This window comes from Triplophysa dalaica, chromosome 17 (assembly GCF_015846415.1).
Source record: "Triplophysa dalaica isolate WHDGS20190420 chromosome 17, ASM1584641v1, whole genome shotgun sequence".
Lineage (NCBI taxonomy): Eukaryota > Metazoa > Chordata > Actinopteri > Cypriniformes > Nemacheilidae > Triplophysa > Triplophysa dalaica.
The window spans coordinates 11,320,738-11,333,743 of record NC_079558.1 but is presented as its reverse complement, the minus strand read 5'-3'; the positions used below and the strand labels follow the sequence as shown (position 1 = coordinate 11,333,743).

The 13,006-nt window shown below is 39.6% G+C and overlaps 1 protein-coding gene across 5 annotated transcripts in view; it reads left to right on the top strand.

Moving 5' to 3' along the window:
- The window catches only part of arhgap23b (Rho GTPase activating protein 23b), a 39,684-nt gene that overhangs the window by 5,245 nt on the left and 21,433 nt on the right, over positions 1–13,006 (top strand). For 2 of the 5 annotated variants that reach the window (XM_056771173.1, XM_056771172.1), the window contains exon 1: positions 3,265–3,392. The exons of 1 other annotated variant lie outside the window; for it this stretch is intronic. In XM_056771173.1, coding sequence (XP_056627151.1) covers positions 3,339–3,392 — 54 coding nt within the window. In that variant the 5' untranslated portion in view covers positions 3,265–3,338. Of the gene's footprint in view, positions 1–3,261; positions 3,393–13,006 lie in introns of those variants that run through there. 2 more of the 5 variants (XM_056771176.1, XM_056771175.1) reach the window with 2 other exon arrangements.

Sequence of the window (13,006 nt, the reverse complement as noted above, 5' to 3'; positions counted from 1 at the left end):
TGTTTCTGAATTATGTCTTGGAGAAACTTCCAGGCCAGTCTATTCCTGAACACTGAAAACAGATTTGATTTGGAAAAAAGGGGATGAGTTGTGCCCCCTCTGCAAATTGGGTATAGCTTTTAACATCTAGAATATGATATACAAATACATTTTACGCATGGCAAGTACAATTTTTGGTCAAACCAAACGTAATTTCTGACATTGTACCCCATTCTGTGTATGTTAGCTGTATAAAGGAATCCAACAGAAAACTTTCCTGAAGTTTGATCTGTGAAATGTACAGCAAGAGTTTCAATCTCAGACGACTATATGAACAGGGCCTCTGAGAGAACAAAGCAAGCGTTTCCAGGAAGTAAACACGGTCGAGTCAGCTAACCATATCGTGTGTTTATTTTTACCCTTTGCTAGACTCAGTGGAGTGGAAGGTCGTAGTTGGGCGTGTGTGTTGAGAGCTATTAGTAGTGGGGCACTATGGCATGGTGGAAAAGATGGGTGTTTAACAGCAGGAGGACGTGGGTATAGTGAGTGGTGCGGGAGGCTTATGGACGCAGGATTAAGTCTGTTGTGTAATTCTGGTCTGTGGGGATGTACTAAAAGAGAAAACAGTTGCGCGCGCATGCACGCCGTCACTCTTCTGCTTGTTATTCTAATCATATTTTTAGATAATGGTGCGCTTTAAAAATTAAAATAACCATGCATATTTGGGGTAATGAATAGGTTTCTGTACATATAGAATATAATAAAGAACAGAATTTACATTCTATATGTAAGTGCATGACAGTGAACTAAGAGCATTAGGGGAACTATATATGCAGAATATGGATGGGTTAACGGCAACAGCTGGAGAGATGCAAGGATGAAACATCTGATAATAAGGGTTTTAGTCCGACTTCACAATAAATGTGGGAAATAATTTAGTATGAACTAATTGTTTATCTAAAAAGAAATCCTCTGCTGTACATAGAGAGCCAGTAAATCTTTCATTAATGTGTCTATAATGTAAAATGGGGTCTAGGCAAATAATTCAGCAGTTTACAGTAATAATATTCTGCTTCTCACACTTATAATGATAATAAACTTCATCATAATGACTGTGTGGTTGCGTGACCAGATACACCCCAGTTAAGTGGAAGTACCTTCAGTGGTCTGAGAAAGGTCCGCTGATCACACCGCAAGGCCATGAGGCCACGCCCCTTTCTCTTTGAAGAGGAAATGAGAATTGATGTAGGCGTTATCTGTTCTTGCTACTGTTCACCTGCATATATCAAGGACTTTTACAAAAAGACATGCATGACTTACATTTACACACAAACAAACATGTAACATATTATATATTTTTTTCTGTAGTCATATTTGTGCATTAACAACAAAATATTGTGCATTATATCGGATTTGCTGACTGTTTGTTTGTTTGATGCATATAGCGACTATTTATTTTAGGATCCCTCTGTGGTTGTTCAAAGTGTATGGTTTGATGGCAGGATTAGTGGATTATATATTTAGGGATCTCTAGCACATTCTGGCGACAGATGTACACCCTCTTTATATCCTTTCCACACCAAAACACGGCAGATGTTTGTCTTCTTTTGACCCATCACAAATTTTTCATGTTAGCTTGAATCTTACAATGACATTTTCTTTTACGTAAGCAAGCTTTTAAAATTGGTTTGATTTATAATAATAATAAATATCAAACCTGATACAGATATCAAAGGGATTAGTAATTCATGGTACAAACATATTTGGATGCTGCATTGTGATCAGATGCTTTGTCATATATATTTAAATCTAGGACTGGAACTATACATTTGATTATCTTTTAATATGGACATTAAATATGTATGAGTGTCCATGCATGTAACCACAACAATTTTCTTTGAACAAACACTGATGTAACTTTACATGATTGCATTTTATTGTTGTTTTGACATTAAACGGCTTGTAATATTTTTCTAAAGAAATGCCGGAGAAGCTGACAATTTCAGATGTTTTCAAATTACAGAATAATAGAGTTTCTTAGTTTCAGTGAACTCTGCTGGTGAAGTAAGGTACTGCTGTAAGAGTAACGCTGACAAATAGTGTTGCGTCATACAGGTTTGACATGTTGTTGTTGTTTTTATAATATAAGGCTTAATGTTTTCCTGAAAAACATGAGATAAACATACAGTTAGTATGATCGTGGCAGGTGTCTCTTGTAAAGTTGTTGCTTATTGACATATCTAAATAAAAAATATAATATATATAAATATAAAAATGGGTGTACATAAAATATAAAATAAAATAGATACATAATATATACTTTTAGAGTGCAATCTTTTCTCTGTAAATGTCATAAAAAATAGGTGGAGTTAAATTAAAACATTTAAAAGATAATTTAGGACTTTTGCTTGATCTTTGTGTTAGGTGCATTGCTTCATAAGAATGGACACTATTAAATCAGTAAAACACGTGTGTATTAATGTTTGCCCTTTTTTGTCCTCCGTGATGTCCTGCAGTGTTTGTTATGTAATAAATGTAAGCGTGAGAGAGTAAAGAGAGAGAGTGTGTGTAAGCCTCTAACGCCTAAAGGCTAGTCGGTTAATATAAGCATTAAAACAAGGTCTTGCTTCATTGAACAATAGTTTCATACACACTCAAATGGATGTGAAGAGGCAGATGCACTCACGATGACAAGCCAACCACAAACTGTCATTTACAACTTTAATATTGAAATGAGAAAATCGGTGGATTCATTTTTGTGAACAAGGTAAAACATTATATTAAAATTTGAATGAAATCCAACTTTGATTGTAATTCGGAAACAACTATTTTGACATTTAAAGTTAGGGTTTGATAACGAAATATTGATAGACTGAACACAAATATGTTAACGTTACATTTAAATTGTCATTTTCTAAGACTACACATTTCGCTTTATGCAGTTATAGCGCAATAGCGCAAAATTCTCAGTTCTTAAGATGCATGGCGCTTTTGCTTCATGGTTCACACGCTGCTGTGAAAATGGATTTGTGTTTGGTTGAGCGGAGCCCCGCGCTTGAATTTGGAACATATAGGCTCCGCCCACGCGTAATATTAGTAGATCATTGGTCGAGAGGTTCTGTTGTGTGATATTGTAACCACGCCCATCGCGCATGAGCAGAGGGCGGGATGTTTGTGGTCAGCGAGTAAATCTGGACGCAGTGTTCAGTTATGAATAACTGCACTGAAGAAAGCGAATTATACTGAGTATCACTCACTGAAACAAACACAACAAAACATAATTTGTTATTGTTTTAATTAGTTTTTATTTTGTTTTGTTATCCCGCTGATACATTTTATTGACTGAACAAAATAGCCCAATGAATGGAGTTGCTTTCTGCCTTGTTGGAATACCCCCAAATGTACAAACTGAAGTAAGTCTTATTTCTTGATATACTTAATTTATATTTAATTTATACATTATACATTTGTATATATTTGTAATTTCTATTTACTTGTAAATGCAAAAGTCAAAATGCATGCAAAACTTGTCTTGAAAACTGGCCTCTGGAGAGGTACAATATTTGCTAACATTCTATTGGATGTATGAAATCACAGTAACTTGTAAATAGTTTTGACAGTCAGGTGCTAGAAGTTCAATGGGCTTAACTGTTAGAAACTGGCATACAGATATGTCAAGTGAGCTGAATGAAAAATATGCACCCAACTGGAGTACATTCCATATGTCAGCCCACATAGACACAGAGAGGGACATTGTGGCTGTCACTCAAGAAAGACCCTAGAGAAGGCGGGGGCTCATATATCAATACCCATTGTTCCAAACTGTACAGAGACCTCTGAAACTCACGCCAGTACAGTCCAGCTGCCGATCCTACCCATGCTGTACTGGAACTCACTGGAACTCCCCCACCCTCACAGGCTTAACCCACTTACTCACTATGAATGCTTAACATAAAATGTCGGAGAAATGTGGTCGATTAGCTTTTTGATATTGTCTTTTGGCCTTTTATTGGATCACACAGGGGAACATAGGAACCAATAGGAATTTGTTGATTGTAAAGGTTATCATCAGAAAAAGTGCAGATGTCATACAGAATTATGTCATTTGTTGTTTATGCTGATGATTATTTCTCATGCTTGGCTTATAATGACCCACTGTCTTACTGAATCCCGGAGATATAAATTTTTATGTGTGTAGGAGTGCTTTAGTGCTTTACTGTATTTACGGCGTAGTCTGACGTTTGAGCCCGTCTAACAGACTTACTGGTTTAAAAGACCACATATCTGATGTTTGCTGCCACATTTAATAATCCACTAAGGTATTGTTAAAACACACAACATGGCTGCTTTACTGTCCTCACATCTTTGTTTTAATTATCAAAATCTGTAGTTTTCAAAATGGAAATAGGTCCTAGCGTACACATCCCATTTGAGTGTTTGCTGCATTGGTGTGTGGTCCTGGTCCAAGCGAACACTAAAGAACAGAGCTAGTTGGTTTTGCTGTTTTTGCAAAAGAAGGCTTCTGCAAAATGCATTAAAGCGTCTGACAAATGGATAAATGTAAACTTTGTTTTGAAAAGTGATGGGGGCAGAGAAGACAAAAAATACTTTAATAAATTGTTTCTGTCATAACTCGTTGGGAATATATTTATCAAATATAGTTATTTGGGGAAGGTTACTTGGCTGTTGCGGTGAACTACACTTAAAAACAGTTTATTCATATGACTAGAAATGTCACTTGTTCATTGGTTTACAAGTTTTTGTGCTAGGACACTGGATGCATAAACTAGCGCCACGAGTGCGGTTGATGCACGCATTTCACACTGGTCGCGGTTCTTAAGTCGCGGCTCTCTGTCTTCCGCAAATATAACTTAGTGTGTGCAACGGGACATGGTGAGAAAGCAGCGCATCCTGCGTTTTCCATGTGTGTTAGATGTTAAGGCCTCCTGAACAATACACACCTTCCGAAAGCATTTTACTATGTGTAATGTAATGAGACATGGATGAGATATGTGATCCCTGATCTGTAATTTAAAGCTTTAAACATCCTAGAAATAAGAAATAGAAATAAGTGCTAGTATAAATAGGGAGGAGTCAAGTTAAACGAAACATGTGACCGACCAGCATGTTGTAGACATACTAAAAGCAACTGTGAAAATTATTTACTCAGGAGTTGTTAAACCACAAGGAATGTATCTATAGCACTTACACTTGAGAGTCATCAGCTCTCATGAGATAGGAATTTGCTCAGTGCTTGCTCACTTAAGAATCTCGACAGATAAAGAAAGTCTTTCACGGTTTAATGAATACTGCATTTTTGGACATATACTTTTAAAAAAAGGTTTTTCGATGCCTTAGAAGAACCTTTTGGTTCCATAGAGAACCTTTAACATCTGAAGAACCTTTCTGTTTCCCAAAAAGACTGTGACTGAATGGTTCTTTGTGGAATCAAAAATGGTTCTTCAATGGCATCGCTGTGAAGAACCTTTTAAGCACCTTTATTTTAAGGAGTGTGAAAATCAATTTTGTACAGCTTTTTTGCATGCGGTCTATCAGAAAATTGTACATATTCAGACATGGTTCATATCATATCAGACTATCCTCAATAATAAATTTGTCCCTGACCCAGCTTTCTGACTTTGTGTGTGTGTCTGAGAGAGAGTGAGTGTCCTGTGCATCAGAAGCAAAGGACCGTTCTTCAGCCATGACAAATGTCAAGCTTGGTCCAATTAAAATAATCCTGTAATCTCCAAGAAAGATGGAAATTGGTGCCGTAGTCCCTATAGGCAAATGCCCGTGGGCCTTCCAGAACAACTGCTGTTCTTCAGGGATTCAAGACTGGCCATTAACTTGGTGTCAGAGATCAGCATTGACATTCACAGAGTGATAAGTAAATCGATGGAAGGATGAAGCAAGGTCTTTTTCTACTTTAGCTATCTTCTTGTTGATTTATCCATTATGTCCACTTAAAACAACGTTTCAAACTGGCTCCTTAGTGCATTATTGGAAAAGTTGAGTTTGAGACATACTTAAAGAGTACCTAGCATATGTTTTTTTAGGTCCTACTTAGGTTTATGGAGTGTCCAACAACAAGTTTATGTACATACAATGTGTAAAAACACTATAATGTTGTAATAATAGGCATTTATTCGTACCTTACATCTTGACTGACTCTCAAATGATTCGTTACGCGATTCAACTGTCTAGGCCCCGCCTACCCGCTAACCTTGTGTCATGTGATTGGTCAGATGGTGTAGTCTGTTGTTATTGGTCAAAAGCGTTCATCATTTGTCTCAAATGGAACCCCCCTTCCATCATTACAGGATTACGGTTTACATGTGGTTTGATGTCATGTATATTATATGTGTAGATAGAGATGGTGGCGATTTTACCGTACCAATTTGAGCCCGAGTCTGACGAGGAAGAAGACACTAATCCACAACAAACTCCACCACGACTGGAGCAGGATGTTTGTCAGTGGCAAGTGACAACTGTTGTCATAAAAACTCCCAGTGTGACAACATGCATGTTGTGCTTTTGCTCATCAATGAAATAAAATATTATTTTTTCTTAAAAAACGTTAGTAATACTATTATTTCATCTTAACTTTGCGTTGTCATAGTACATAGAGCATTTCAGAAAGTCGACGTTATGAAAAATGATATATATGAAACCCAAATATATCTATATAGGTGCACATGCGGCAAATGTGTCAAAATGCAAAGTTAATTGCAAGATAAACAAACTGTATCACCCCAGAAATAACAGGACATGCTGATGTTAGCGTTATATGCATTAGCTAAACACAGATATAAGGTAAGAAAATACGGAGTGCTGATTATCCCATAAAAAAAATCACGGATTAATATCTCAATTGTTTCTCCTCGACAACATTGAGATTAAGTGGAGAAGAAATAGACTGTTGGATGGAGCTCCTGCATTTCAGATAAGACCCAGAAATCTTACAAACGAGTCAGTTAGAGTTTCAGATGTAATCTTAAAGGGACAGTTTGCCCATTTTTGTGTGACCTTACCCTCAAGTTGTTCCAAACATGTATACATTTCTTTGTTCTGTTGAACACAAAGAAATATATTTGGGAGAATTTTTTAAATGTTCAGCTCTTGAACATCATTCACAACCAATTACTGTATATTTGTTCGTTTTATTGAACACAAAATTAGATGTTTTGAATTTAGGAAAGCAAACAGTAGTTCTGTCTGGGTACTCTTGACTACCATTACATTTTTCTTCTATGGTAGCAATGGTGTCTCAGAACTGAAAATTGCTAACATTCTTCAGCAGAAAAAAAGAGTAGATGATAGAATGTTTTCATTTTTGGGTGATCTATTGTTAAATTTTTTTTTATACATTATTGTCATGTAAATGTTGCCAGTTCTTGAGCGACACACTACATAGGCCCCATTTCATTTAATAAAGACAAAACAAAATAATGAAAGAGAATATGCGGGAAAAGAAAGAGCGAGTGGGCTTCTGAAAGGGCCCTGGTAATATCTCAGTGTGGGAGGTAGAAGCCAGGCTTGATCCTGCCTTTGAAATGCAGCGTTGACAATAAGCCACTGTAGCCACTACCCGCTGGAGTGAAGTGGGACCCGTTCCTGTCTGACGAGAGGATGAAGGCTTGAGTAGGTTGAAGTTGAAAAGTCAGACAGAACAGGTCCACCCCTCTTTAAGAGGCAAGATATCATCAAGAGTCCTGGTGTGAAGACTGACAGTAGATCAGAAAAGACCAGCTGGAATCAAAGGGACAGAAGAAGGAGCAAGAACAGAAGGGAGATATTCTCAACCCAGCTGGGGTCTGGGACAAGAATGTGTATGGTATTAAAAATCAGATGATGGAAAAAAATCAGGTTCATCAAATATGGTTTGATGTTCAATTAGGGGTGCAATGCTCATCAGTGGGTAAGAAATGAAAGAGAGGTTGTGGTGGATGAAGGAGGGATAACATGAGGCCCTAGGAGCAGTCAAAGATTTGTTGTTGCAAGTGGGCAGTCACACTTTCACTTTTATAGAGGTCTGGCTGTTAAACAGCTACAGCTGCATGACCAGCTGCTGCTTTCTTAATTGGAATATCATGCTGTGGCGTGCCCCCAATAATTTTAAGCTGACCCACCTGAAGAAAAACAGGTTGCCTTATCTGTGCTTGTCACAAACTGCTCCGAGACTCAAGGGTTGAAGATCCAAATGCAGCTTTAATCCACAAAATAGTACAGGGAATGGTAAGGTCAGGCAGAAAACAGGCACAAAAGATATAACAGGCAGTGGTCAGAGCAGGCAGCAGAGTTTCAGAAACAATAATCAAATCCAATGTCAAACATAATATACAAAATAAGGAAACCACTCAGAAATGCAATGTGACGTAAACATTGAATGATTGAAAGAACAGACCAGGCTTAAGTAGACAGAAGTAACAAGATTAACTACAAACAGGTGACAGTCCGAGTGATGAGAGGTGTGCCCTCTAGTGGATATGAGAGGGCACTGCAGCTGGGGACTGTGACAAAGCCCTCCCTCTAAGGGTGGATTCAAGACGAACTCAGAAATAACAAAGTCCAGGCGGGCGGTGAAGTGGAGGCGGAACCAGGGTTGGGATGGAGTGCCAGGCCCATGAAGGGGAAGCGGGCCAGGATCATGGTGCAGAGGCGAACCTGGCAGGGCTGGAAGCCACGACGGAAGCGCTGGCAGGGTCTGGAAGCCACGGAGGCGCTGGACCAGGTAGGGAACTCAGAAGCGTCCACCTTGGAACAGGCAGGGAACTCAGAAGCATCCATCTTGGACCAGGCAGGGAACTTAGAAGCTTCCACCTTGGACCAGGCAGGGAACTCAGAAGCATCATCCTTGGACCAGGCAGGGAACTCAGAAGCGTCCACCTTTGAACAGGCAGGGAACTCAGAAGCATCCACCTTAGACCAGGCAGGGAACTCAGAAGCGTTCACCTTGGATGAACCAGGTAGGGAACTCAGAAGCGTCCACCTTGGACCAGGCAGGGAACTCAGAAGCATCCACCTCGGACAAGGCAGGGAACTCAGAAGCATGCACCTTGGACCAGGCAGGGAACTCAGAAGCATGCACCTTGGATGAACCAGGCAGGGAACTCAGAAGCGTTCACCTTGGATGAACCAGGTAGGGAACTCAGAAGCGTCCACCTTGGACCAGGCAGGGAACTCAGAAGCGTCCACCTCGGACAAGGCAGGAAACTCAGAAGCGTCCACCTTGGACCAGGCAGGGAACTTAGAAGCATCAACCTTGGACCAGGCAGGGAACTCAGAAGTGTCCACCTTTGACCAGGCAGGGAACTCAGAAGCGTCCACCTTGGACCAGGCAGGGAACTCAGAAGCGTCCACCTTTGACCAGGCAGGGAACTCAGAAACGTCCATCTTGGACCAGGCAGGGAACTCAGAAGCGTCCACCTTGGACCAGGCAGGGAACTCAGAAGCGTCCACCTTGGACCAGGCAGGGAACTCAGAAGCGTCCACCTTGGACCAGGCAGGGAACTCAGGGAGGTTTGAAAGCAGCCTCTGGTAACGGGGGCGAACAGTGGACCGCCCAGACACACCCCAATGCAGCAAACAACGATAGGACCAACAGTGTGGCAGCCATGATGACTGGAGACTCTGAACTGCCTATCATCTTGCGAGCGGGTTTTGGACTGGTGGCCATCTTGCGAGCAAGCTCTTGAATTCAATCCATCTTGCAAGCGGGCTCGGGACTGGCGGCTACTAAAAGAGTGTTCTGTTCTTCTTCCACAACACCCACTGTTAATGCAAAACCGCTCAGTTTCAATGGAAGATCTATGTACTGCCCAATAGTCCAACAAGGATCATCTAACGGCATGAATGAACTGAGTGGTGCAGATAGTCCCCCCCCGAAAAAATATAATTAGGGAGATCTCCTCCATCCTGGATAAATGATCCAGCTCTATAAAGTCATCCACGTAGTCCTCAATGGGTCGGTTTCTCTGCCGGAGACGTATAATCAGGTATTAACGATATAACAGGCAGTGGTTGGGGCAGGCAGCAGTGGTTCAGAAACGATAGTCAAATCTAATGTCAAACTGAATAAACAAAGAAACCGCTCAAAAATGCAATGTGACATAAACAAAACTTTGCAATGATTGCAAGAAAAGACCAGGCTTATGTTGACAGAAGTGACGAGGTTAACTACAAACAGGTGGGGGTTATCAACATAATGGGTCCAGCATAGGGTTATGGGAAATGTAGTGAGCAGTGATTAGAGGAGTGCTAAAGTGCACCACGCCGCATGGGTGTTGTAGTTGTTGACATTATGCGTTAATGTTGTTTTTCCAGTCGTTGGCAGATACCTGGCTCAAATTTACGTTAACATTAACGTGAAACATAGGGTGAGGACTGTTTTATTGAAATTTTGCAAGTGATGCTTCAGAGAAATTTTGCAAAACTCCATTCAATACTTTCCTGAAGCATTGCCATGTTGAATTAGTTCAGAACTAAGGTTAGTATTCCATTAGTTCGCCCTTTCATTCACTGGCATGAAAATTTTTGTGAAATTTCAACACACTTTAGACTTATCAATTTCTCATGTATTACAAACTGTAGCCATGTTGTCAGAATCACATGACTATTTCGTTATTTCCACCCAAATTTCAAGGCACTTGCTCTTCCTGCTTGGTGGAAAATCAGATCTGGCAGCTTCTCTGCTTATGTGGAATGTGACTGGAATGGGAAGAGGCTTGATGGACAGTCAGAGGAAGAGTGAAGTTATTCTTTTCCAGCAAAATATTTGAACTGTGTTGTCATCCATATCATCCTCAGACTCTGTTGTGTGGGCTGAAGAGGACAAAGCATGTGGTTAATTGTTTCTCAAGTCAGCAACATGAGCCCAGTCTGTGGGTTTGGTAAGTTGAAGAATGAAACAACAAATGACCTGGAGAGAGAGCGAGAGAGAAAGAGAGAGAGAGAGAGAGAGAATATTCTGAAGAACCCTGTGAAGTGCAGCAGATGCTGTAGTGAAAGCGATAACTGTGATGCACTTAAAAACCAGGCAAAATTAAGGCAGCGTTTTTTCCTTTAAAAACACATAACTCTTGCTACGGTAACGCATGCAGTTTACACTACTTCAGAGTTTTCGACCCCTTTAAATTGAGACTTTTGGAAATCCTGCAGACCCCGTTTTAGTATGAAAACTCTGGGGTTGCGTTTTTGTGTAAACGGACAAGACGGAGACTTTAGAATACGCAGGCGTGGTTGCCCACATTCGGTTACTGATTGAGTTGTCTGTATCATTGCATTTGTATCCCTGATTGGTTAAGCCCCTGTCATATGAGCAATTACGCTACTTGAATGTGACCATGATCAAACTCGCAAGGACCATGTGAACAACAGGCTTGTTTAACTTCAACCTGCACTGCGTACACGGATCGACATAGTGACATTACAGCAACGCGAGAGAGAATGAATAGCCATATGCTTTTATGTAGCTCACTAGGTGCTGCGATGTCATCCGTCTGCGTACCACCGGATGAAATCAAACATGCCTAAAAACATGGATTACCTCATCCAACGTTATTCATGCGAAGGGATCCTTGCTTTTCCTTGCCATCATGTTAATTTTGTACAGGTCGGTCTGTGGCTAGTAACTAACTGTCATCAACAACCAACTTTTGAATGTCCATATACAACTGTTTACATTTGTTTGCGCATGGCCAGCGTGTTTACATGTTGAAACATGCGTTTTAAAATGCTGCTTTCGTATGACACTGTTAAGTCAGTTTTCTAAAACACTAAGAACTGTTTTTTGGATTTACTTGTCGTTTTAATAGTGTTAGTAAGAGTAACTAAGGTGTGCCATAATTTTTTCCACTCGAATTAAGATTACGTAACTTGTTGTGTAAGGTAGATTCAGTTTATCGTCACAGAATTCACATTTAAATGGCTTCAGGCCTATTGCAATGTGATTGAATCTGAATTACATTGTTTTAAATCATTTGCAAGTATTGAGCTGAATTTATCACTGGTCCCAGTTTGGAGATGAGGTTACGTCATAATCACAATCATTCAATGTCAGTAAAAGAGGTCAAACAGCAGTCATTGGTTGTCTGGGTAATATACTTCTAGCTCTTTTGACTGAACATCTGCAATTCTGGTATACAGAGGAGTGAGGGGGCAGAGAGATTTTGTTTGGAAATATGAAGCTTTATTTTTAGCCTGGAACAATTTCACAGATGACTAAATATAGGTCATTCGGGGATCTTTCCTCGGATTCACATTGATGTGGTTATGCAAGTAAGTGTGACACTAATGAATCCAAGCATACACTACAGCATGGATCTAATGGCAAGAGCTGGTTTTGTTGTTTTATAAGTCTGCTGACTACAGAAAAGACACCTTTTTGTTTTTTTTAGATGGCCATATTATGAGCACTTTAAGTGCCCTTTTTATGTACTTAAGTTAAAGAATAGGTATGCTGCGCAAGACAGATCAGTGTATGACATCTAAGTACATCATTCATATCGCTATACAATAACTTGCTTGATAATGCAATATGTTATATGTGATATAGTAAATCCTTACAGTTTTAATTTCAATTGCTTCAAAAGAAAAAAAAGCATTACTCTCTCTCACGTCCGTCTCGACATTCTCTCTGCTGTCATGAATTCACCTTAAACTTTGAATATGCATAACTGTAAGATATTCAAATCATTCAGTTATTGCAAACGATTGCGACATGCAAATTTGCAATACTTCAATAATTTTTGATATGCAATTATTTTAGTTTGATTCCTATTAATAATAATTTTTATAAACTACGGCCATGTGGAGTGCAGCACTCTGTGCAGAGAATACTGTATCCCACAATGCAGTGTGCTCGACTTGACCTTTCATTTTCATTTGCGTGGAGAAAAAAAGTAAAAAAAAGAAAAAAAGTAATTTAATGTCATTATTCGATCAGTCTGGAGGTAGTCACAACATTTCATGCAAATTGGATTCAAAAACCTAAACAGCCATTTTTATTTCTTTGATAACCAGGTGC